This window comes from Amblyomma maculatum, chromosome 1, assembly GCF_055883805.1.
Source record: "Amblyomma maculatum isolate TAMU_Amacu chromosome 1, ASM5588380v1, whole genome shotgun sequence".
Classification (NCBI taxonomy): Eukaryota; Metazoa; Arthropoda; class Arachnida; order Ixodida; family Ixodidae; genus Amblyomma; species Amblyomma maculatum.
The window spans coordinates 236,278,056-236,305,217 of NC_139344.1; the positions used below are offsets into that span (position 1 = coordinate 236,278,056).

At 46.1% G+C, this 27,162-nt stretch overlaps 2 protein-coding genes across 2 annotated transcripts in view; both read right to left on the reverse strand.

Moving 5' to 3' along the window:
• Positions 1–1,955: 1,955 nt before the first annotated feature.
• Positions 1,956–3,816, reverse strand: LOC146205952 (uncharacterized). Its single transcript, XM_084586974.1, has 2 exons — positions 3,130–3,816; positions 1,956–2,194 (listed from the first exon to the last, which is right to left on the reverse strand). Exons 1-2 carry the CDS (start codon positions 3,398–3,400, stop codon positions 2,022–2,024), a joined length of 444 nt encoding a protein of 147 aa, XP_084443100.1. The 5' UTR covers positions 3,401–3,816; the 3' UTR covers positions 1,956–2,021.
• Positions 3,817–5,034: 1,218 nt separating this feature from the next.
• Positions 5,035–27,162, reverse strand: part of LOC146205953 (uncharacterized) — a 52,811-nt gene continuing 30,683 nt past the window's right edge. Inside the window, exons 14-20 of the mRNA XM_084608244.1 lie at positions 19,919–20,107; positions 17,883–18,013; positions 16,130–16,239; positions 14,227–14,367; positions 12,013–12,077; positions 9,072–9,345; positions 5,035–5,307 (exon numbers count right to left, since the gene is read on the reverse strand). Coding sequence (XP_084464370.1) covers positions 5,035–5,307; positions 9,072–9,345; positions 12,013–12,077; positions 14,227–14,367; positions 16,130–16,239; positions 17,883–18,013; positions 19,919–20,107 — 1,183 coding nt within the window. The remainder of the gene's footprint in view (positions 5,308–9,071; positions 9,346–12,012; positions 12,078–14,226; positions 14,368–16,129; positions 16,240–17,882; positions 18,014–19,918; positions 20,108–27,162) is intronic.

Here is a 27,162-nt window from a genome sequence, read left to right on the forward strand (position 1 = left end):
CACAAACGCAAGAAGGGTATATACAGCACTGAGCGTATTCTTCGCACTCTCCCGTGCCGCCGCTGGCGGAGCGTAAGAGGCACGAATAGATATAGCACGCCTCTCTGATAAGCCCAAATCACCCTTACCTGTTGTGGTGCTGCAGACAGCTTCTGAAACGCAGTATGGAAGATTTTCTTCGAACTTCGGCTAAGTAAAAAGGACCCTGTGACAATGCTACCAGAAGGCATGTCCACGCAGAAAGCTCAGTGTGTGTCACCTTTGTGCTAACTGATTTAGTAATGCATTGGCGTCCCAAGTAGAGCACACCTCCTAGCAGCTACTAAGATCTTGACGCCACATTTGCGCAGAATTAGAGCTGCTTGCACCTAAAACCAGATGGGAACTAGCATTTTACCTGAAAACTATCAGGTAATGTCTGATGTTATCTGCCATTAAATTGGGCGCACTGCCCACAGAAACTAAAGAGAAGTAGACTGCGGTCAGTATGCTGTCTGCATATAGCAGCAGCGCAGCAGGCACATACACTGTTGTGTAGACGACTCGATAGACAAGGTAGGTCATCAAGGCTTACATAGTAACCGGTATTCAAACATCTCAATTCGCTATCAGTAGTTAATCACCGGCCCCGTGCCGCCAATTAGGTTTCAACGCTGCCCGTATTTCGCATTCATCACGTTCCTAACATTCCAGACTCCTTTTCCGGCTCGCATGAACGCGTGCACCAGTTGCCCTCCAAGCCTGTCGGGGCACGCTTTGCCAGTGGTTACCTGACGATTCAATGCTTATATTTTTTATTTTGCGGGCCTGGGGATAGGGGAAGGGGGGGGGGGGGGGGGAGGAGCGGTTATCATTGGAGCTGAATGAAAATCTGAGGTCTCCACGCTGATTGGAAGCGGGTTTTTTGTCTCCGGAAAAAGAGTTTACTGGTCCTCCTCGTTCGTTATACCGAGTGGTGCGGTCACGGTTATGTTCTTCGTTTTATCTGAGACGCAGTGTCATAGCCCTAACACATATTTTGACGGCAGTTGCACCTTGGTTCGCATTAAGCGAGCGTTCTTTATCACTGCGGCCGTTTAAGTGGACCCGACTGTATTCTGAAAACAAACGCGTTTAGCGCTTGCAGTCTCCTATCTGTCTTCCCGCGCATATAGCTCTTAATTCAATTGTAATATAACTGCGTTGAAGGATTTTTCCTTATAGTAATATAAATTGTAGATTGTAATGCAGCGTTATGTACAGGCTCGGAGAACTTGGGCTATGATGAAAGATAAACATCGCGCCCATTTCTGGTTTCAGGGCAACTACGGGAGAATAGAGTGAACTGTCCTTTAACGTATTTGAGTGTGTCATGACACGAAGTACCAGACGTGTTAGGCTTTGCACAGACCTTGCCTGCCCCCGCCAATGGCTTCTGAATGCATAGCTTTCTAGCAACACCTAGCGTCAATGCTACTTGAGCTCTAATGATATCACGTGCATTCCAGTTAGAGTACGATAGCACTTTCAGGAAACGCAGCGCGGCAGGGAGGCCCTACATGATCTCTACTCTCGTTAAGAAAAGTAATATCACTCGCAGGCATGGATATAAGGAAATTTATGCACTAGTCTTAAGAACAGATCTTACGTTGAACAGCCAGATGTGAATTCACACGCAGCATTCATAACGTATGGGCTACCCTTCAAGAAACCGGCGTGCAGTCGAGAAAGTGGCGCATTCGTGTATCACAATTTGCTGGGATGGGGGAGACTCGAATACAAAACGAGTCCATCAATTGAGAGCTTAGCCTAAACGCCACTTTATATGCTGCTTCAACTTCAGTTCTCGATACGTCTTAGAACCAAGAAAAGCTGGCGAAAGAAAGAAAAAGAAAGCGTGAAGCGGAAATGAAAGAAAGCAATAGGGTGGAAAGAAAATTAAAGCAGACAAAACAGTTGTTGTTGGCCGCGTAGACGAACATCACGCCTCTCGTAATTTTATGTTAGTGCTTGAAAATCCAGGAAACTAAGAGGCGCGTGCTTCAAGGCGGAGACGCAGCGCTGGCTGACGATGACGGTAAATCTGGGCCGGGGTTGGCCGTACTTGGGCCCGCCTCAGCGAATATCTCATCTTCGTCGTCAGACTCTAAGACCGAGCAGCCAACGCGAATGGCCACTTCCACGTAGTGTTCGTTCTCTTGAGCGACGGCCGGGCCTGCGTTTGAAGAGGTGCATGATTGATGTTGTCCGCACATATGTCACACACGCAACTAGACGAAGCCTATGACGACTCATTGAACTGTCACACTTGTCATGTGAAATTTCTTTGCAGAAAGTGTGTAAGCTTGCTCGTATTAAGTCCATGTCTAACCATTGTCTTTTTATGCGCCTCTTTTCCCAGTCTGTCGTAAATCCTCTAGGAGCTCCCAGCAGTGCGTCCAGTATGACTAAATCTTGGTGCTTTTCTCCAATACGAGAGCAGTTATCTGATCGCTCCGGGTTTACTTTTGAAGTGTTCTGCCCGATCATTTATGCCGGTGCGCTAGCAGAGGTGTTTCAGAAGAGACCATATTTTATGGGCGAGGCATTACGAAAATGGAGCAGGCTAGAAGTTTGATAGATGGTGGTGTGAGCCTCATGTGTCTCTTCTCAAAAAGTTTCCACGAAGCAGCAGAGCGGATGTTAGAACGCAAATCCTGCGGTTAAGTGAGAAGTTAACGCGATACCTAAGCATTCGTGGTGTTGAACGTTCAGTAATGATACACAGGTAGTAGCATGAGACAAGCGTTACTACGGATATTTACGGCCATGAAAATTTATTTTTACGGGCCTATTGTCCTTTGCCATATTTTACACTTTTCGGCTACCTTCTCGAGAAACTGCTTAATGGAAAGTGGTCTTCAGGGCTACTAAAATCACCCTGCGAAAATATACATCCATCTGTAAAATGCTTATGTTAAATAGTGCAGTTAGTGATCGTTAATAACGACAAGGAACAACAGTGGCACAAGGAGTGAGCCCTGAGCAAGTCCTGACGTAACGCCATGAATTTCGATGCAATAGCACTATAGCTACAGCGGTCACATACATTTCACCCCCATGTAATATATATCAATCGGATACTCGAGTCGATTGCATGTGCATACGCACCAGACGCCGGAGTGCGCGGCTGTGTTTGGACGTTGTTCCTGGCGGGCCCGACCGAGTCCTGGTTCCTAGGTGGCGTCGGTTCGAAGCTGGGCCGCGCCTGCGGCAGCGCGTTGGGGACGGGGGGCGGCGGGCCGCTGAGCCAGTAGTGCTGAGGCGGCTGCGAGGGTTGAGGCGGCTGCGTTACGACTGGGCCGTATGGAAGTAGCTGAGGGGGCATATCAGGCGTCGGCAGCAAGCCGCCGCCGCGGCCACCGTAGGAAAAGTCTGCCATGACGGGGTGTGGAAACAGTGGGGCGCCGCTCGGATCCGGGAGCAGCGGCGGGAGTGCCTGCGTGCCGCGGCCCGCACGGATACGTGATGACTGTGCTCTGCTTGATGCTCTAGAACACTCATGGGAGATGAACTGTTCACACTGCTGTTGCTTCGAACTGCTAGCAGCTAGCTGTCCCCAATCGACTCAGTTACAGAGCAGCGACCTCCAGGCAGTACATTTCTTCGGCGCCAACGCTACTAATGGTTGCACGCGTGCTGCTCCTAGATGTGCCTTCCATCCCCCATTCTTTCTCCTTACGTTCCGCCGCGGGAGCAGTGACTAGGATAATCGAGTGCTAAACCAGCACTTTTATTTTTGCAGTGCCTACCGACTATGGACGTTCCGACCGTTTACGGCTCTGTCCTGTTTTCCTTTACTACTTTGCCCCGTTGGCTAACTTTCGCCTGCTGCGCGGTGCCACATTGTGAAAAGCGGAAAAAGCAATGTTTTGTTACGTTCTCTTTTTCTTCGTGGGGCGGCGCTCTGCATCACTCATGGTTATCAGGCTGCCTGTCAGGTATTAACGCGTCATGGAGTGATGCTGCTTATCGGTGAGCTGCTGCAAGCGTTGGTTTTAAAAAGAGGCCTGGTTCCAGCGCCGCTAATGAAAGGCTGTGGCGGCTTGTTGAGATCATGTATGTATTTTAGATACAAGATAGAACATTTCGGCAATGGCACTGAAACTGCTGGGCAAAAATATGAAATCAGAGGGTAAAGTAGTTAGTAATAAGTTTTCAATGGTTTTCGATTCAGTCAAGCTTGGTAAGGAAAATAGGAGGATGAAATGAAAAAAAAAATCATGGTAAATCTTCACTGAAAAGGCATTTTTCGAAACTACCGGTATCAAAGCTTTCACGTCGCAGCTCGACTGTTGCCAGGATAAACTGTCATTACTACAGCGACATATTTTTCTCTTCCCGCGGTAGTCTAAGATTGTTTTATGAAGCGGAAAGAAAACAATTGTCGAAGGCATGGTGCTGCGACGTTTCGGTTTGTAACTGCTGCGCTGAGAGGATTCATTTGTGGTAAGTTCGGGCTAATTGGTTCACAATAGATACAAAGAAAGAACAGAGCGAGCGAGACGCTGAAGAAGAGGCAAATACGCAGATAAACGGCAACTGACGTGAAGTGTGCGGGCAAATCAGCTGGCATTGCAAGAAAAAAAAAAGAAGTTGGCTGAACCTAAGGCTGTTGTGGCCGCTTTTTGATGGAGGCGAAAAGCAAGGCGCCCGTGCACTGTTTGATGTGAATGCCCTTAAAGAGCCCTAGGTGGTTGTAACTTTCGAAGACAACACACTACATCCTCCTAGCCTGAATCGCTTTGGGACGTTAAACTCTGTAAACAACACCGATTCTCCCTGTGTGCTCCAGACCGCCGGCCACAATGCTGACCCATCGCCCTACACGAACATGACCTCCGGCTCTTCTCCCACTCCCTCCATAATCTCTTTCCCCCAATGCGCGGTCGAGGTTGCAGCTTATTAAAAACGTTGCCGAGCCTTTCCTTTTCTCATAACCAATTTACTCGATCCAAAGTTAAGGAACTGGCGCTGTAGTACGAGTAGCCCATTTTGTTCCTCATGTATCTGGTGTCACACCTCATTGTTCTGCTGTCCATCCTGGTCCCGTTTCAAGGGCGAATCCGGTGCCAAACAGGTGAGTTGCCTGGCTGAGCACCAGCCTCCGGCACCGGTCGGCAACTGGTGACTCATCGGCAGGGACTGCTGAGGCTCCGGCTGTATGAGCGGGGGTCTCCACGCGCCGCCAGAGTAGCCGGGTGCCATCGGTTTGGAGTCTATCGAGAGGGCAGCGCCCATCGCCGCCAGATGGTCGAAGTCGGCTGGCAGTGGCTGCGGCGGGAATTGCTGGTTTAAAACAGGTAGTATGGGATAGATGCGGTAGAAGTATCTTAACGGTTCTTGCAGTTCTGTACAATATATGCGCTTAACAGATATGGGCATTCCGGTACTAACTGCCGTCGACATTCGTTACTCATGAATTCACAGACACAGCAGCAAAGCACGATTCGTGAAGGTTGTCGTTTTACAGCCAAAGACTGTAATAGTCACACTTTTTTCGTGAGCGATTACTATACGGACAGCAGAAAAACGCCCGCCGGTCAACGCCTCGTCTTGGCTGCCGCGGTGACACGTGGTTGCCATGGTGATAGGCGCACGCGTCAAAACACCATCGGCATCACGGAGGCAGGGGGCGCGGATGTGGGGCGGAGGGTGGGGGGGGGGGGGGGGTATCTCGGTGGTTGGATGAGGTCGAGAAGAAGAAGCGTGGAAGTTGAGATGATGTCACACAGTCGCCGAAGCGATTAGCGCCTGCTTGTTTACTATGTTGCAGATTGCCATGAATTAATTCATGGCAATCTGCATACAGGTCAGTAAATGCACAGCATCTCCGTAACAATGGCCTTTAAGCATGAGGTCCGTGCTGGGAACGCGATCAAATCAAGGACCGTGCAAGAAGGATGAATATGCTTGTGAGCGCATGGCATGCTAAAACACACCCGTGAGACGCCCAATCGTGCAGTTGCCTCTGAAACGCTGAAACAGGACTGTCACTCCAGACTTCTCGACAGGTAACGTCAGTGATTTTTCGCTGGTTAATTCACTCAACCAGTAAACTTAGTTTCATCAATTTTTGAAGGCAATTATAGCCTGACTGATTCTGCGCCTCTTTTGTCATGTAAAAAAAAAAAAAAGTAGTGAACGAAATGGTCATGAAGTACAAAACAGGGTGGAAATGAGGAACAGAACGGGAGCTCTCTGCGCTGTCTCCGCTCTGCCAGAAATTTCAGCGTTCGTTTTCACTTCAAGAAAAGGAGAATGCTCCGACTTGATATTTATATTTGTCTAAGTAGCCATTCTGCTACACATATTGCGCTTACTGAGCTCCTTTAATGACGTCGAATCAATATTCAAACAATCGTAGTTTTTTCATAATCACTTGTTAAAGCATATCGCGACTTGGCCAGTTAACCATACAATGAATTAAAGGCCACGCATGCGCGAAGTTCCAGAAAATCATTTTAAAGCTAGGTTTTACTGGGAAGACAGCAGGGCAAAACCCGTTTGTCATCGTAGTCCCCGAAAAGCGTCCCGAAGCTAAGCGCGACGGAAACGAAGGAGGTAGAGATGTGGCAGGATAGGCATTCAGCATGGGATGCCACTGCATGGGGGCGCGATTACATGACAACCCCGCGCGTATACAGCCGGTGCCTCGCTAAATTAAAAAAAAAAGCGGTTTCTCGGGAGTTTGTGTTCATTGTCCCTCCGTGCCCATGCAGCCCGAACATGAGCGGAGGCAAGCCAGTAGGAGGTGGGGAATCTGCATGGGATACGCCTTCCAGAGTTAATCATTATCGCAACTAGAGCTGATTTTCCTCATTGCCAGTTGTGTAAACACAAATCACCTTTACCGGCACTCTAAAGCCGGAATAAAACGCGAACAGAGCATGGAAAGTAAGCAAAATTTATCCTCTGCTGCAATATTCAACTAGTAAGGCTCGTGTTTAAGCCAATTAGCTTGAGGCTGCTATCGTGGGTTCCGGAGGCGCTTTTCCTTTGCCTTTCGTTTTTGTACGCTGTGTGCGACCAGCAAGAGCTGCCAGTATTCTTTGGAAGTAGTCAGCCATTCGTCCACATGAACTTGTGTGATTCCGCAAGGAAATTAAGAACAAAACCGAATTGTGATAAAAAAATCTCGATGTGTTGCGAGAAAAACGACATTAAAATCGATGTTAAATTTTGAAGCTTTACTACGTGTCAGACATGGCAGTAATTGAATTACAGTAATGAAATTACTGTAATGTAATTACTTTTCCTGGTAATTTGCAATGTAATGAATTACTTTTTTGGTTTGGTAATTTAGTAATGTAATGAATTACGTTTTGACAGTAATTTCGCATCAAAAGTAATTAATTCCTTTCGAAATTACTTTTACTAAAGTGCGCTACTGCTCCTTCAATAGACAACAAAGTAGAGTGCCGCGAAAGCAGGAATGACGTTCGGCAAACCGAAGCCAACGTGACGGATCAGCAAAAGGAGACAAAATTGAGCAGAATAGTGCGTCTTAGTTTTAGTTTACTAGCTTTACTTAGTTTTTGCATGGATGAAAACTAGAAAGTAATTTAAAACTAATTGAATTACTCAGTCGAAGTAATTGTAATGTAATTTCATTACGTTTTCGGAGCAGTAATGAGTAATGTAATTTAATTACTTTTCTGCGATTTTCAGGAAAGTAATTAGTAATGTAATTTAATTCCTTTTCAAAAGTAATTTTGCCATGTATGCTACGTGTAATAGGTAGTTCATATGCTTAGTATTTGGCATCGTAAGACGGCTCAAAATTCGATGTATAGAGTTGTTTTCAACGTGGTCTCAATTCTGCGGTGAAAGAAACAATTTATACCGAAAAGTTATTTTCTTTTTTCAATTCCTACAGTTTCGCTATATGTGGACTGACCTGCATTTCACGACCGGGCGCATAGCATAAAGCGGGAGTCACATGTGAGCGAAAAAGTGAGCGACGAGACAAGGCGGCGCGGCGAAAGCGATCACAGTTCACTCCGTCGCCTACTGGGGAAGATGCATGCACGCGACAGCGCGAATCGAGCGAAACGGCGACGACCATGGAGGAAGGAAAGAATTTAGGAGAGGCCCTGAAGTCATTTTTTTTTTTTGAAGCCGGCGCGGCCGCACCGCGACCGGACGCTGCAACGTCTCTCCTCCTCCTTTACCCTTTCTCCGCGACGCTCACGTACCTAGGGCCCTTAGCAACGCTGTTGCTAGTGGCTCGAATTTTCATAGCAACAGCGTCGCCGTTGCTAAAGTCCCGGCTTGGCTAACCCTAAAGTTTGATGTCACTTCCGCCACACTTTCTCCAATGCATTGGGAATGGCAAGGGCCTCTCCTAAGTTGTTTCCTTCCTCCATGGCGGCTACGCTCTGTGTAGGTTGTGTGGCTGGCATAGTGGCTTAGTACACCGCAAAACTACTGCCAAATGCAACAACAGTCATAACGATTGCAAGTTATTTTGCGACATGACAAAGTAAAATGTATTTACAGCAAACCGTATCGAATGTGTGTGAACTTGCACTGTAATCGGCACGAATAGTCGCGTGACCCCTTGTTTCTATTGTTGTTTCGGTTGCGATTAGACGTTTTTTGAATCCTTGGCTATTCACCATTGTTCGTACAAAGCGAACAATTTACGCGGTAGTGCACAATCGCAATGCAACACAGCAAAGTAAAGAAAGCGTTCAAAATGAGCGACAGTGACGTACGCTTAGTTCCGGGCGAGCGAGCGAAATTTTATATTTCGGCAGATCCGAGCGACGAGCCAAGCGACACATACATTTCTGTTCGCGCGAAGGCTTCGCGCGACGCGTGCCGCCGTAGCGTTCGCGTGAGTTTTCGCGTACATGTGATTTAGCCTTAAACGATCCACAGACCCAGCGCGGAATCTACTACCACGAGGATGCCTCAGTGATGACAGAACTGACGCTCAACTGGAACACAGCAGCTAGAAAGAAGATGCGCTTAAGGAGTAACTCTAAATTAAATTTAGTGCCCCGCTTTGAAAACGCAGACTCCCTTATCAATCTTCGCACCCTCACCAAAAGGCCTGGAGGCATTGGTCCTGCGTCCCGTCTCAGCAGGCCCGCTGCTGCTGAACGACCCTGGTCCCGCAGTTCGAAGAGTTTCAACCACTCCTCCTGCAGCTGCGGTGACAGGGTAGGCGTTGCTAGGAGGGCGGTGCGTGGTTTCTCATTGTCGGGGCCACGGTCTGGCCCCTGCTGCTCGTCGGTTTGCTCTTTCTGATGGTTCTGCTGAAATGGAGGCTGCGGTTGTTGCTGCTGCTGAGGTGGCTGCAGCTCAGGGCAACCGTTCCTGGAAACAGCAACCGGAGCGAAGCGCGCGTATGAAATACTGCCATGAAAGGCCATGAAAGGGCACGCATTCAGTCGCGTTCCGCGGCAGGCAATCGAAGAGTTGTATAGTTTATCAGCGATCAGAAGCGACTCCCCCCCCCCCCCCCCCCCCCCCCCGCTACTATGCTAGTACAAGTGTGGCGGCATGCGGGTAAACCTTGGTGTTTAAAAAGAGAGTGCGTTGTTGGGCGAGTCGGTCAGACATATCTTCCCCCCCCCCCCCCCCTCCCCAAGGTATACTACGCACACAAAAAACAAGGACGAGAAAGGTACACAACAAGCGCAGTTTCTGCGCTTGTTGTATACCTTTGTCGTCCTTGTTTTTGTGTGCGCAGTATACCTTGGGGGAGGGGGGGGGAGATAAACCTTGTTATGTTTTTCACAAATTTATCAATATAGCCAAGTAGTCGGCATGCTCATGAGTACCAACGACATAGTTTGATATTTTTCTGCAGGGGGCCCACCATTACACGGGAACTCACTTGCTCTACCCGTTTCTCGTCACGAAGACTAATTGCGACTTCCAGAGAAAGCAGACAGAAACAAACGCGAGAAAGAGATGACGAGCTGGTTGCTACACTTAAACCTGTTTAGTCACTCTATGTCTGAAATAGACCTCATTGGGCTGACCCACGAGCCTTGTATGAGCTGTTCTGGCTCAAATGGGAGACGATAGTGATATGCATTGTCATGATTCTTTTATAATTTTGGATGCCAACACGCATTATGAACAGCGCTTGGAAAATAAAATGCCAGCATCACTGCTCTCCACATGCGTTCGCTATTTCTTCTTTAGATATTATACACAGCAAACTAGGTGGACGCTTTAATAATACACATTTTCCTCACCCTGCGCAACATGGATTTCGTAAAACCTATTCCTGCATTACACAACTCGCAATATTCCTTCATGACCTACACGCAAACCTTGACTTGAATATTCAGACTGACGCCATATTCCTAGATTTTGCTAAAGCATTCGATAACGTTTCCCATCGACGCTTACTGCTCAAACTTTCACAATTGAACCTGCACCCTAACATCTTAAAATGGATCCAAGAATGTCTTGCGTATCGCTCCCAGACAATTTCTATTAATAAAGAGTCTTCTAATTCCGTTCCTGTAACCTCAGGCGTACCCCAGGGCTCTGTCCTAGGCCTTCTCCTCTTCGTTATATATATAAATGACTTACTAGAGCTCCTCTCATGTAAAATCCGTCTATTTGCTGACGACTGCATGATCTACCGCTCAATAAAAAAACATCTCCGACCAAAATGCCCTTCAGGATGATCTTAACCGCGTTTAAAAAATGGTGCGATCATTGGCTAATGACCCTTAATTCAAACAAATGCAAACTCCTTTCGTTTCACCGTAAACATCAACCGTTTTTTTTTCTCTTACAGGCTTGCTAATACTTCAATAGACCTCATCCACTCATATAAATACCTGGGTATCATTTTAAGCCATGACTTATCTTGGCGCGAACACGTTACCAACATAATTTCTTCTGCTAATAAAACCCTAGGATTTCTCAAGCGCCATTTACGTCATGCACCTACAGATGTAAGATTACTCGCCTACAACACACTGGTCAGACCTAAACTTTGAATATGCGTCCCCTATTTTGAGCCCCAATCAAAGATACCTCATCGATGCACTTGAAGCCATCCAAAATCGCGCAGCTCGTTTCATTCACTCCCAGTATTAGTATACAAAGTCAGTGTATCGTCCTTGAAATATTAGTCTAATTTACGAAGTCTTTCTTGCCGTCGCCGCACCGCCACACTATCTCTTTTCCACAAATTCTATTACAGCTCACTACGCCAAGAATCATACATCTGCGCACCTCCGCCACGCATATCCCATCGCACCGGGCACCCACTTCAAATCTCTCGTCCACGTGCCCGTAACCTTTTCCTCTTTCTTTTTTCCACCAGCCGCGTCAGACTGGAACGACCTATCCCACTCCGTCGCTGCCATTACCTGCCCATCATCCTTTAACGCCAACATTGAAATGTGTATATCATCTGAAAACCTGTGAAAAGTGTAACATTCGGTGTTTATCTACCCCACCCCTTATGTAATACCCCGAAAGGGGCCTTTAAGGTTAATAATTGAAATGAAATAAAATTTTCAGATTGAGGCTTGAGCTAAGAATTTCGTTCACTCGCAGAGTAGCCGGACGAAGTTATTACTCATACATTTGTATTTCCTTCTAGAGTGGCTAGCAGTGTGAGCCAGTATTTTCCTCCTCATCTTTTCTTCTTATAAACGCATGTTTATAGTCGAGTCGAACGCTTCGCCTGTTGCACTGCCCTGGTGTGACATATATACCACGCTACCTCCGTCCAAGTAGAAGACTTCGGATATCGATCTGACAGTAGCACCGCTCTTGCAACACCAGTAATTGAAAGTCGACGATTGTAGCGCAGCAGAATATTTCTGTATGCAGTGCTTGCCACAAAGTATCCAATGTATTTTGGGAAAGGTAGTAACTCGCCATCAACAGCTAGACATAGACTCATTAAAGAGAGAGAGAGAGAAAAAAAGCCGAGCTCCACATCGCTGTAGTGCTTCAGTTTGAGAGTGAGTGTTGAAGCTATCGCAAAGTGGGAGATAAACTCACCTGGTCATCTCTGACTTTCGCACAAGCAATAAATCGCCCACCATAGCGTTGCTGCTCATGCGCACCTGTAGAAAATGAGAACGAGAGAAAATGCGATGTATGAACTGAGTGTTGAAAGTAATCTTGAATTGTCTCGATTAAAAAAATAAAAAAAATAAAACGCTTATTCGACAAGCACCAAACTACTGGAAGGGCTAAGGGAATATATCTATTATATCATTTCATGAGAGTGAGTAGCTAGCGGAGAAAAAACGGCGGTCAGTGCCTTAGAAAGGGTCATGAATAGCACGTTACAAATATCCCTCAATAGGACAGTATGCAATATTTGTATTCTACCAGTACGCATCGGTGGGGCAGAAATAAGGCAGTTTACGAAAATGCTCCAAAACAAGTTAAGAACAGCTCAGCGAGCTACGGAAAGGAGAATGAATGTTTAAAGGCACGAAGGGCAATGGGAACAAGCGACAGTTAACGATATGTCAGCTAAAATCAACGAGAAGAAATTGGCTTGGGAAGGAGATAACCGACGCTCGCTAAGGGTCATGAACTGGATTTGAAATCTCCATCGCAAGGGGGGACAGAGTCAGGTGGGAAGGGCGAATAAGGGAGTCTGCGGAGGTATAGCTGGTGGCAGCTGGCACAATACAGGTTTAATTGAAGGGCTGCGGGAGAGGTCTTTGTCCTGCATCGGGAATCAGAAGGCTGTGTATGATTACAATTTACGCGAGCGATATCGATGGTTGTATACCGAAATTACTATTTGTGGCTGGGCAGGATACGATATATGTTGACGACACAAGGGCAGATAACTTAAGGTTAGCCAATTTTCCAGGATTTTTTGTCCGGACGGTCATTAGCTTACGCGTACGAAGGCGTACGCTGAAGGAACTGGCACGTCGGGGGTGGAAGCATGTATTACTGGGCTTTTATGGCTTGTAAGGGTAGAGGTGTGGGTTAGTTAATTGTTGTTGCTTCTTGGAACAGTGCAAGGGAATCAGACAAATATAACAGAGGACACACAAGGCTGCGTTATCAAGGAAAGATCGGACAGCCGGTGAAAGCCCTGTAACACTTCGCGCTGCATGGGTTCCGTCTTGCCATCGCGGTTTCATTCATCGTCTATAAATAAAGAGTGATGGTTGCGGAGAGGGCGCGGTCCAGGGCGTCACAGATATTACGACTGAGGTTCGCAACAGGGCTGAGTAATTTATTTGAGAGCGCGTGCGCCTCTGGCTCGCTCTGCACTTCAACGAAATCGATGGCAGAAGTGGTTCGTGGTGTGTTGGCATCAACTGGACGACACTCGTTGCATGAATGCGGCCAGCACCATCATAACCAATCGTAGACCCCTAGACCTACATCCACTCTAGCCAACGATAGTGACTGCAATTTCGCCTCTCAGTAGGGTGAAAAGCTAGACATGTTGGCAATGGTTCATGATGTGTACGGTATAGCCTATGTGGCATGCGCCTTAATTATCAATGCGAGAGCATTACTTCTCCCGTTACGATAAATGACGGCGGCGCACTTCTTTCGTGATCGCCAGGTGCTAATAAATATCCTAGTGATTCCAAAAAGAAAACAAAAGTTGGGGTGACATCACCAAGCGGTCGTATGGCACACAAAGCAGGCCGAGCATATACGACGCGTCACTGCATGCATTGAGAGCCATCTGCGAACAAGTATCTTGCCATCATGCATCATCGAAGTACCAGATATCACAGAACCGTCGGGGGGTTGTGTGACGTCACAAGACGACGTGACTAGGCTGCCTACTCGGGCATCTCCTTAGAGATGAAAGAGAGATGGGAATCGAACCAATCGGGACCCTTGAACCTAGTGTGAAAAACGCTATACTCCTAGGCCACGCAGAACGGTTTGGTTTATGATGCTAGGCTTTTATCTACACCGAGTGGTCTTTCAAATATATAAGAAGCCAGCCTACGACTGTATGCTAATCAGCACTTGCGAGATAAAAGATGAACGAGTAATTAAGTGAGTAGAAAGTGTGCATGCACGAAAGAGGAGCCCTTAAAGCTATCGTGCCATAGACCTGAAAGGCAGAGCTTAAGTGCCATACCATTTATTTTTTTTTTTTTGACACCGCCAAAATACAACGCTATTTTAAGTGAAATGGGACATTGCATTCTATCGACATAGCCTCTTGAGGCTGCTTGGTGTCCGCGTGAGCTGTCACTCCAGGAGAAAACTCACTTCGCTGCTGAGGGAGACAACCAGGAATGCAGTGCTCTGTAGCGAGAAGCGTGTGGTCGTGTTTCCCGCCGGAAACGAGTCGTAGCGGAGTTCCACTAAACGCAGTGTGGGCTCGTACTCAGCGCCCACTTTCAATGGTTCCTGCGAGGTAAAACGCGGGCGCGACAAGTTCGCGTTAAGCGACACTGCGTCCATGTGGTTTGTGTAACGGGAGGAACGGCAAAACGCGGAGATCTCAATGGCAGTGAAGAGGTTGTCCACGGGCTTCCAAACTTATCAGTCTTCTTTCCTTCTGTCATTTTAAACCTGAAGACGGCTTGATAATAACTCGCAAACTCCACATCAGATGCAGGGGTTTCTGGCGAAAGGAAACTTTAGTTGGGTATAAAAGGCGTTGTCCCAACGATCTCTTGATTGACAGGGTGTCTTTTGCGCTTTGTTTTTGGTGGCTACTCGCCTTGTGGGAAGGAAAATCACTGTGCCTTGATTATTTTCACGCGTTAAAAGAAGTATTCACCTACTTCATTTTTTGTTTGTTATGGTATCTGGCATCTATATATATAGCTACCTTTCTCGTGAATAAAAATTCACTTGATAGACTGCGCTCGTGTTGTCTCGTCTTCACTCCTGTACTAGTTTTTCTGCGCTGCACAACTATTAAGACTTTGACAGGCACACCGTTGTTGAGGGAAATGGAAGATAGATTTGGAACTGAAAACACTGAAAACTTATATGTCCTTGCCCACATTTAAGAATAACCTGAAGGAATATTTGTTGAATTGCTGATGTTTTATATTTTTTTTTTATGTCTGATACCTGTATTAGTGTCTTTGTTTTTGTGTAAAATTACTGATTCGCCTAATTCCTGTGTTAGTGCCTTTGTTTTTGTGTAAAAATACCGATTTGCCATGTTTTGTATATTATAACCTTTCGCTAACTTTGCTGTTATTATTTATTTTGTTGTAGTGATCTATCGAGGGTCCCGGTGCAGTCTTATGACTATGGGACCCTCGTCTGTATTTTCATGCATTTTGTAAATATGTTCAATTTAATAAACTTTCACTTTCACTTTCAAAGAAAGCTACAGAAGCAAAGAGGTCACTAAAGAAGCGTATCATTCGCACTGGCGCCGTGCACAACGCTATCGTAACTGCGAAAATGACGTTCCAGCGCACGACGTTTTCGCCAAAGCTTTCAGTAAAATTTGGTTTCAAGTATATATATATATATATATATATATATATATATATATATATATATATATATATATATATATATATATGTAATATATGGCCTGTGTTTAGCCTAATAAAACAGAAGGCTGATTTTTCTGCAGTGTTATCTGAACAGAGATGTATATAGATGTATAGCTGCTGAAATGGAGTGTCACATATTTAAGCAGTTTTTGTCTTAGAATTAGTTTAGTCCATGAAAACAAAGAAAAAAAAAACGCTTCGGGGAGAATTGGCAAGGCTGTGAATATTTTTTACCAAGCTGTATTTTTAGTCAAGTTAAAAAGAAAACTGCACGAAAAGAATATACGGAACCCTAATTGACTTAACCATATAGTACCAAGAACAGATGAGGTTAAATATAACTCAGAATGCAGGGAAATTATCGGGCTTATTATGCGCCTTCGAGAAACCAAGCTCCTGGAAGGAATGCAATATCCGAACATATCGAGAGAAAAAAAATGATAGAGAAGAAAAAAGTTGGCCGGTTTTGGCAGCGAAGCTGTAGCGGACAGGACAATAATGTATTCACTTGGTATTCCTTTTCTGGGATCACTGCCGCAATAAATCAAATGACATACACTACGACACTTCATATTTAAAATGCGGGGATGACCATTTTTAGTGACGTTCTGGTAGGTTACGGAAACAACGGAAGAATAAAAACTTACGGCGCCCGCTTCAATGCCGCCGTTTGCGATAGTGGTGAGGTTGAAGTAGAGGACATCATCCATCCATTCAATCCCTGTCCGGTTGTTTGGTCGTGGTGTGTAGTACGGGTCTGGAAAAGGAGGCGGCGAGTGTGTACGATTTCAGACTTGAGTAGGAAGACATAAAAGGAGCTTATTTTTCTAAAGATTGAACACACAAAACAGCGCCAATGGAAAGGGCAATAACATTCCTAACTAACTGGAATTAAAGGAACACAATCCATCGCCAGCTATGAAAGCTGAGGATCAAAACGCAGCCGTTCTTCCGAAGTAATTGCACCCTGGGGCAAGCTCTTCTGTGATGAAATTGCAGCCATTCTACCATTTTCGAAGTAAACGCAACCGGTCTCCGTTAGCTTTCATTCCCTAACAGCTTGATTGTACGATGTTTGCAACGCACCCTTGTGTGGGATATTGGGCGAAAGAAAAGTTGATTACAGTTCCAACTCTGAGAATAGGTGACGCATTTCCTCTAAGCAACCGTTATTTGATGGGGAGGGGTAGGTAGTGCGAGTGCTGAGAGAAAAATTGATATACCGAAGACCTGAGAAAAGCGCCACTGGTTTGGCGGCACTCAGAAAAGCTTTGCAACCATGGAATTCCTTGCGATCGTGTCCAGGCAGCGCTCCCTCCGCAAGCGGCCAAAATGTAGGGTATACCTTTATATTATCGTGATTCATGGCCCCTCATTTCCTTTGTAAGTAAAAGTTTTATTTTTTCTGTTCTGTGAGGTCTGTGCAAGCCATCGCCAGGTTTCAAACGAACAGGATGGTTTGTGGCAGCATTATAGGATGCGTTTTATAAACATTGCAAAAACAAAAGAAAGAAACAAACGTGGGCAAGGATCGATACGAACGAACCGACGGGAAAAGGCCGTTAGTAGTAGAGTAAGCGGTTTCTATTCGAATGAAAAAAAAAAGGAAGTAAAAACATTTCAAGGGTTCAATGCTGCTGAACCAAATATTGAGCGAAAGCATTAGCTGCGGGTGACCGGGCGTTCTTCTCTTTTTCTTCTTTCTCAGCCCACATATAAAGCCCCGCTTTAACCAAGCCGTATGAACGTGCCTTAGTGGCCTATAGGGGTAACGTGTACGCCAGGGTCATAGCAGGCTGATTCTGACATAACGTCCCATGTGAAACGAGAGACCCAAGTTAGCAGCTCCTGCCAGCCCATCTCTCGCTTTTGTGTCACGTGGGGTGTGACGTCATGCGCTACGCCGTGGCTGCGACCGCGCTACGCCGACCGCTTGATTTGGTAGCCCAGCTCTCACCCTAGTGTCACGTGGGGTGTGACGTCACAGCGTCAGGTGGGTGCGGCCGTTCTACGCCGACCGCTTAAGTTGGTAGCCCAGCTCTCATAGTGTCACGTGGCGTGTGATGTCAGAGCTTCACGTGGGTGCGGCCGCGCGACGCTGAAGGCTCGAAACCTAGAGTAGTATTGCTTTCGCAATAAAATGTTTGCTAGCCCCGCTACCTGCTATCTAATCGTCAGAAGCACCTGGAAGCGTGCCCAAAATTTACTCTCTTCTTCTCACGCAGATCTTAAATGCATTCTGTATGCCGTCCTGCTTGTGAGAAATCGGTGCGCTGTCACACGCATTCCTGTTGCAGACGCCCGGTAGCATTTTCGCCAAGCGCTGAAGTGGCTCAAGCCGCTCAACCAACTCGCAAGCAGAACGCACGGTGGTGTAGGCGTTTTTCACTGAATGCTTACCGCTCAAAGGGGGACGGGAGCTTTCGTCAACCTTGCTGCTAGTTTGGCTGCCGATTTCAGCAAAATCCAGCGCCACGAAGTACCTCACGCTGTCGTACAACCCGTAGAGGCCGATGTGCAAACAAGGGAACCTGCGAGTGCATGAGAAGAGAGCCGATACCGAACGCGCTCATAAACTCCACCTTATAGGGAACAAAGATAAAGGCATAGAAGGTCGCTTTAAAGGCTGCAAAGGAGAGACGAGGCCTTAAGTGCGTAACGGTAAAGAGCAGAAAATTAACCTCGAATGTCCGGCTCTCGACATTTGGACTTGCATGAATAGACAAGTGCCTGTCTTATATATGTACACGAACTCAATGTTTGAAGCCAGTTTCGCCAACACGGAACTTTTAGGGGAGTACTCAGTTCGTTCTCATTGCTCAGAAATTGCAGGAAGCCTTCCCAGTGCGCTCTTCACAATATAACCGACAGCGACCACGAGAAGCAACAAGACAAGCTTTGGCTCGCCCAAGGCGCCACTATTGCACTAGAGCGACAACAACATTCAGAGACACGGTTCGTAGAAGTATGCACGCTTTTGGACATTTTTGGTGGAAAAACTGGCTTCAGAATGGTTTTCCTATGTGACATTTCTGGCTTGGTAAGGGGGGGGGGGGGGGAACCCTCAATATTTATCGTCCCCCACCTTAAATCCGCCTTGATCCTGGTCCGTAAACTTGCCAGCCGATATCAGACCTGTGCAAGTCATCCTTACGATGAATGAAGACTGGTATTGCATGTGGAGTTTAAGACCCCAAAGCTGCATTTGGGCTATGACAGAGGGCGCCGGAATAATTTAGACCACCTATCGTTCTTCAAAGTGCGTAGACATCACATAGAACACGGGAAACAATGAAGGCTTCGAGACCGTGAAACGTTCCCCGAGACAGTTTCGTCGCCTGAAAGCGTATGCAAAACCACACTCTCTCTTGAACAACAGCTATTAGTGCAGTGTTTAGTGACAACTGAAAGGAAAAGCCACATGAGCGATTTTTTAGACGCGTAGATATTTTAGAGACTGCAGGCTGCATGCATGTACATACTTCGTAACGCGAAGAAGTCAATCGAGAATAATTCCTTCAACGACTTGCCAATTGCGTCGCATTATGAAGTAAATGCATGCTGTCTGCATGCTTTACTAACAAGGACATCTGAAGGTCACGAAAATAAAAACACAGCCGCGGAAAAGCAAGAAAGGAGGACATATGTAGCTGGATCGTCTCGCGCCATGAACACGTGCACCCCGTTACACTCTAAAATGCGCCCTACGCGTCTTGCGCAACCCCAGGCATTCGCTTCGTGTATAAAGATCTTAGTTGGCTATGTACATTCCATTTACCCAAGCACAAGGCCACACATCCCCGTCGCGATGGCTAGGTGGTTAGGGCGCTCGACTACACTGCAGAACTGGGGGACCCGGGTTTGACCACGGAAGCCGCGGCCACATTCCTGTGGAAGTGAGACGCAAGGCGCCCGTATAATGTGCGATGTCAGTGCACGTTAAAGAACCCTAAATGGTCTAAGTTATCAGGAGTCCTCCACTACGGCGAGCGTTATGGCCTGAATTTGGGGCGTTAAATCACATAAACTAAATGACACAACACAATACACAAAAGCACGTAACTCAGCCGAATTTTCACTATGCTTCGAATAAATGCCCCCCCCCCCCTCCCCCCTTTGCCCCGCCTTCGGCATACAGACACTGCTTCCTGTTTGGAAGTCTCAGTTTTCGAGCTCTAAACAGCGGCGCGGTAGAAGATATGCGCTGTGGCAGCTACAAGATTTCGCTAGCAGCAAATTATAGACCGACGAACAACGTGGCGCAGCGATTTCATCTTCACTTCGCTGCTGCCCGCTAAGCCTCGTTTCCTACGATTGCGAGCCCCGGGACGGCGCCTATACAGAAAACGTCAGCCAGCGCAAACATCGCATATCCGCCCAAAACGCTCGCTTCATCAGCGCCCGCTATCGTAGGCCTACAAAAAGGCTCGCCTCACCTGCCGCCGGTGGCCACCACGACGCCAGTCACTTCGTCCCTCTGGAACTCCCGCGAGTTGAAGCCGCCTTTGTCACCGCAGCAACAGCTCTGTGCAGATTTCTGGTGCGCCTGGACGGCGCCGACGGGTTCCGATGCTTCGTCCGTGGCGCCGTCAACGTTGTCACCAGAGAGCTGAGGCTTAGCGCGGCTGGCGGCACGTCGTTGGTCCTGCTCCGCACCTAGGCCATCGTGCGCGCGTGAAGGAACGGCCGCCGCGAGGTTGTCACGAGGCTGTCACCAGCAGCACGTTCCTCGCGGTTCGGCCTCCTGGGAATCTTAAGTGTGCCTGGCACCAAGCAGACGAAAATTTTTCAGCGCATGACATGCAAATTCGCATTCACTGCGGTCGTGAGGTCTTGCTCTGGTCGTCACCAGGGACATGCACTACATTTTAAATCGTTAAAACCTAGCGCTCACCGCCAGAAGTTCCGATGCGGAACTAAGGTGCGGCGTCTTAGAATCGGCAACGATATGTCTGTACTGCCGCGTTAGAAGCACCAAGGTATAAGTTTACGCAGGTCTCCTTTTGAGGAAAACTTCTAGAATATTTCGAGTGGGGGCCACATCGGTGTAAACGTAAGGAAAGTGTGTTATTCGTATGCGCGTCGTCTTGTATCGGCACAGGCTGTTGTCATCAGGGAGGATTTTATCACCCACTGTCAGCCGTTGAACCAGGAAAGAGCCCTCGAATGGCGAATAAAAGCTGCCGGTAGTTGAGGCACAAGGCTAGCTTGGTCCAGACGCCAGTGCAGGCACTACTACTTGTAATTGGCAGCGGAGTGTTCCAGCATGACTCAGTCAATCCCTAGCGATATCGACATTAACCGAGAACTTTTCTCTTGGTTGCCGCCCGGTTAACTGAGCATTCGATGCGCGGCGCATTTGAGCGCATGGGAAGTTGTTACGTAGGACTGAAGAGTGCCTGACTACACTGGACAATACACGGAGACTTCAAGCCGTTGCTTATGCAGGATGACGGATGCTGTAGCTTACTTCCTCTGCTAGGAGGCGCATCGTGGGACCCGTCACGGCCGGCCACACGCTTCATCGAAAGTTTAATGCTCGAAATGCATTGAGAGAACGACAGATCATATACCAGGGGTACCACGATATTACTTGCTGGAGGCTGTCCTGCGCGACGGAGTGTCGCGGACTCATTTGTGGCTACTGCAGTCGAAGAGATGATTCAATTAAAAAAAGGCGTCGAAAAAGTGCTAGATGTGCACCGGTTTCAGCGGGACATAACTGACCCTCTGAGAGTTGTCGCAGCGAATGCGCTCAAGATGCTTTCGAGTACACGTGGAAACAACGTAGTGCTGTACCATGGGATCTTGCTATACCAACATGTGACGAGGTAGTAATTTCTACCCCAGCTGACCTGGAGCTGGGGTGTTCTACGAAATTTGAGCAAGGCTCTAAAATCAGCTTCATCGAATCTACTCGAAAGGAACCGTAGCCAGTTTTATTTTTCTAAGTTCACCATTCGCGAGCGGTACATCTTCTACGTAAGAACATATTCCGTAGATCTCTTTTAGCTAATAGGCTCACCGGACCCTAGGTTTGGCCCTGTGACGCCATATAAGTCATTTGCGTCATTAATTGCCCAGTTAATACGCTCTTTTAGATAGTATCTCAATATTTGCCCGTACTGAAGTTGAAGCGCAAACTACGCTTCAGCAAGTAAAGAGCAGAAATTAACTGTAATAAGGCCTATTTTTGAACTAGTTGGTGAAGGCTCACGTTGAAAAAAACAGCGCACACTGAGACGGAGAACAAGAAGGCGCTGTGGTGTTTCCTTCCTGTTCTTTGTGTCTGAGTGTGCACTGTTTTTCACCAAAGAGGAGAAACTTGACATCTAAGCGCGTTTTACGCTTGTGTTAAACCTGACGGCAACTTGTTCGTCTGACTATGAAGATGGCTGAAGTGACAAGCACGGACTCCTCACACTCCCCTGTTTCGTGTGAGATGCTTTAAATATGTACCACTAATTTGTTGCTGGTGATTGTTCCATTCAGCAGTTAAGTTAAAGAAATCGCGCAACCATCTTCAGTTTAATGCTGCAAGTTGACACCACTGACGACAGCTCGTAGCGACTCCAACTTTGCGGGGCGCTTGCTGTCAACACAAAAGAGCACGCGCAGCTTAAGTAAAAGCATCGCAGCAGAGAGGGGGTAGTAGCAGCCAAACTACCCACAAAAATACACTTAGACAGTAAACAGACTGGCTTTTACGTGCATGATCCCCTTACCGGCGGAGAAGTGAGTTCGCCTGTGGTCCCCATCGGAGGTGGCCCTGCATCTCTCGGACGCCACGCATGACGAGCGAATCAGCCGACGTCGTATCTCGCGTCTCTGTTATCCGCAGGCAAACGACAGCAAGAATGAATGTCGCCCTCGCTCTCGATTTCCACCGCGCGGGAGCGAGCGCCGGCAACCGAACACCGCCGCGCGGCTCCGAAGCCCTGCCACGGGAGCAGCGAGATGCTTTGTATTTTTTATTTTTCAACACGCCGCAAGGAGAAGAACAACCCCTAGTCGAACACCCTTGAAGCGACGGAGTTGTGCATGTATGCAAGGTGTTTTTTCCGATCGCGCCATTCCACCCCCCCTCCCTCGGATTCGCGCCTAGACCTGCGCGTAGAAAGTCGAAGATGATGCTCCTCTGCTGGCCACAGCCACACCCTGCGCGTTTACTACGGACGTTTCCCAACTTACGAAGACCGCCGGAGTCTAACTGCGCCTTTAGCAAGTGGCATGTAACAGAGTTTCTTACACTAACTAGAGGGAAAGCTGAGGGTGATGCACTTCAACCACCATTAGGGAGCCTACATGTTGCGCCGCGGCTTAGGGTGGTCATCCTTTGAAGGGGCACTAGCCGCCGCCCGCTAAAGACCAGTGTCGCCAGATGAGCTAGCGGCGCCATTTTGGTCCCTAAATGAACCGACGCGGGCGGGCGCTCCGCATGAAGGAGAGCGTTGGCGCTCGTACAGTGCGGCGGTCTGATTTTTTCTTCGCTGCTATCTGCATGAAATATTTGCGCACTGCGGTAAATAAGAAATGATGCATTTTATACAGCTCGTTCGGTAATAAGCCGTCGGCATAGAAGAAATAGTAGTAGTAGTTGTAGTCTGAACCACGTGCTGGAAATTATCGGGGGCCGAGTAAAAAATCGTATCATGGCAGTTTGTGGTTCTAGTGATTGTTGATTGATTGATGATGATAAGCTATGACGAGCTAAGAAAGTGTAATTAATGAATTAAAAACAATCCAAAAAAATTAAAATGGGGTTTAAGTGTCAAAATGCTCAGAATGTAAAGTCAATGCTTTATGCTAATTATAAAAATTTAGGGTGCGAAATTGATTAGCTAATCAAATACAATAATTCAAAGAAAATTAAAAATGGGAAAAAGGGGGTTCACAGGTGTCAAAATGCTCAGAATGTAAAGCCAATGCTTTATGATGCTAAATAAGAAAATTTAGAGCACCTAATTATTGAATTAAATAAGTGAAATAACAAAAAAAATGAAGCACTGAAAAAGGGGTTTCAAAGGTGTGAATATACTGATAATGAAAAACCAATGCTTGATGAAGCTAATTAAGAAAGTTTAGAATTTGTAATTGAACAATTAGGTAATTGAAATAATTGAAAGAATGAAAACTTGGAAAAAAGGGGTTGAAAGGTTTGGAAGTGCTCCGAAAGATTAGCCAATGTTTGGTGAGGCTAATATAAGGAAAAGTAATTAAATATATGTAACTAATTTATTTAATTTTCATAGGGATTGAAATATTCTCAAAATGAAAATTAGTAAATGGGGTTTAAAAGGTTTCAAAATGCACAGAATGAAAATCGGATGCTTGTTGATGCTGATTAATAAATGTATAGTGTGCAACTGATCAATTAATCGAAATACTTTGAAAAATAAAAATTCGCAAAAAGACCGGCATTTAGTGTATTGCAATCGTGATGGATATAAGCTATCCTGTGATATATGACTTGACATAGCCTAAATTTCAAGTGTTCATCACAATGTTCTAATTAAAACTGATTAACTAATATAAATAAGTTCAAATGTTAATCACCATGAGCAAGTTAACAGTTCTTAATTAAAACGTCAATTAGTGTAGCGGGAACGTGCTCTGCATAAGCTACCTAATGATAATGACTTTATACTACAGTGTGAAGGTAATTATTTAATCAGTTAAATAACGGCAATTAAAAAAGACCGGCAATTAGTGAATTGCAATCGTTCAACATATAAGCTATCCTATGATATGACTTAAATTGTAGTCATAATTTCAATGTTCATCACAATTATCTAATTCAGGGCGACTAACTAAAATTAACTAAAGTTCAAATGTCAACAACAATTATTTGGCTAACAGTTCTTAATGAAAACTGGCAATTACAGCAGTGCAAACAGGCTCTGCATAAGCTATCCAATGATATATGACTTGATGCTATAATCTGAAGTGAAATATTTAGTCACAGTTCATTGAATAATGGTAATTAACAAAGACCGGCAATTACTGTATTGCAATCGTAATGGATATAAGCTATCCTGTGATATATGACTTGACGTAGACTAAATTTCAAGTGCTAATCACAATGATCTAATTAACGGTGATTAACTAATATTAACTAAACTAATGTTCAAATGTTAATCACCATAACCTAGTTAACAGTTCTTAACTAAATCGGCAATTAGTGTAATGAAAACGTTCTCTGTATAAGCTATCCAATGATATATGATTTGATTCTATTGTCTGAAATGAAACTTTTATTCATAGTTAATTAACTAACGGCTATTAACCAGCTCCGCCAATTAGTGTAGTGCAATCGCGCTAGATAAAAGCTATCCTGTGATACATGACTTCTCGTTGTAGCCTAAAGTTCAAGTGGTAATCACAATTATATAATTACCAGTGATTAACCAAAATGAACTAAAGTTCAAATGTTAATCAAAATTAGCTAGTTAACAGTTCTTAACTAAACCGGCAATTAGTGTAGTGCAAACATGCTCTGTATAAGCTATCCAATGCTATGTGACTTGATGCTAGTCTGAAGTTAAACTTTTTAATCATAGTATATAAATAACGGCAATTAACAAATACCGCCAATCAATTTATTGCAATCATGCTAGATATAAGCTGTCCTCTGATATATGACTTGCGCTGCCTAAAGTTCAAGTGATAATCACAATTATCTAATTAACGATGAATAACTAAATTAACTAAAGGAGAGTTCAAATGTTAATCACAATTAACTAGCTAACAGTCCTTAACTAAACCGGCAATTAGTGTAGTGTAAACATGCTCTGTGTATGCTATATAATGATATATGACTTGATACTATAGTCAGAAGTTCAATTTTTAATCACAGTTAATGAACGAATGATAAGTAAGTAACTATAGTCGGCGTAAGGTATCCAGAATTATTACTTGATATTGCAGCGCAAAGTTCATTTTCATTCACAAATAACTAATTACCTATTGTACCTACAATAATTTTATTGCTATTATACTCGACATAAGCTTTCAATTCATATAGCAGTTGTGGTACTGTATTAAAATAAAACAACTACACAGTGGCCGTGGACACTTTATCTACACATTAGGTACACGGCGCACATCAGCCAAGTAATGGTACACATTGAAAAAATGCGTCGGCTAACGATATTTTTTACTAAGGACTGTCATTTTGGTTTAATTACCAAGCTGTGATCCCCACAAAAGTCCACGTAGTGTTTCCGATCAGTTTCTCCTGGTGTTTCCAATTTCTCCTCAGCTCACCCTGGTTCTACACGTACAAAGCGTGCCACTCCTAAGCAGGATTACATACTCCCTCCCGTACTTAAAACTCCAAAGAAACGAAGTTGAGAGAATCGACGCCATCATTAGAATGGCTTACAAAACAGCAATGGGCCTGGTTCGCTCGACTCCCAACAAAGAGCTTCTCAAACTCGGGGTCCACAATACCTACGAGGAACTCAAAGAAGCACAACGAACTGCCCAAATAAGTCGCCTATCCACCACGCCCGCCGGTAGGACAATACTTGAAAGTTAGGTATTGAGGGCGAACCCCTACAAGACCTCCCTCAAAACTATTCCACGCGATATCCGAAAGAGGATCACCATCAAACCTCTTCCTCGGAACATGAACCCCCACGTCCATCAAGGCCGAAGAAAAGCACGAGCTAAGAGCCTGCACGAAACCCTGAGCCGGCTACAGGATATCATCTACGTCGACGCCGCAGAAGACGCGGAAGACCCTAACAAATATTCGATATGTGGAGTCACACAGCCCAACACTAACCCAGCGAGACTCGTTATGGCGGAGACTGTTTCCACATCCAGACCTCTAGAGGCGGAGGAGGCCGCCATCGCCGCGGCCATCGCTTTTACTAATGCAACAACCATAGTAAGCGACTCCAAACTGGCAATCAGTAACTTTGCTAGAGGTAGAGTCTCCAAACCAGCTTCACAAATACTCAGTGAAATGAGAGAATCTCCTCTCGAGTGAGATATCGAATTAATATGGACCCTAGCTCATTCGGGGAATCCGGGAAATGAGGCTGCCCACCAATACGCTCGAGATTTAGCCGGCCGAGCAGTGGCGCAAAATCAGGAACCAGAACCCTTCGGTGAGCCAGCCGTATCATACCACGAACTCACTGCACATTACAAAGCAATGAGAAGAACATTCCCACCACACTATAAAACATTGACCAGACAACAGCAATATGGAGACAGCTACAGATGGGCACCCTCCCCAATCCAAACTACATATCAAAATTCATAAATAAGGATATGAATCCTTCTGCCGGTTTTGCGGGGAGAAAGACAACTTCGAGCATATGATCTGGGCGTGCAAAGCCCATAAGCCTCCCTCAGAACTCTTGCCTGATCCCTCTAAAGAAGCTTGGGACAAGCTAAGGTCCAGCGATGACCCTGGAATTCAGTTCAAGGCCGTCGAATGGGCCGGCGTTGCCAAAAGTCTCCACGGCCTGCGGCACGCTAGCTGACTTACCCTATTCCTCCCACTTATTGTGAATAAAGTTTTATCAGCCTCAGCTTAAGCTCGGGACCAAAATGGCTGCCCCCCAAGCTTGACGGCCGTTTTGGGTCAAAATCGGCAACCCTGGCAGGAGATGTCACCACCCTAAGCCGAGCGCCGCAGCGAAACATGTAGGCTCCCTAGCCACCA

Coding starts and splice junctions, on each gene's coding strand:
- LOC146205952 (XM_084586974.1), bottom strand. CDS start 3,400: ATGGCAGACTTTTCCTACGGTGGCCGCGGCGGCGGCTTGCTGCCGACG. Junction 2,195..3,129: donor GCCGCGCACTCCGGCGTCTG/GTGCGTATGCAC, acceptor CTTCAAACGCAG/GCCCGGCCGTCGCTCAAGAG.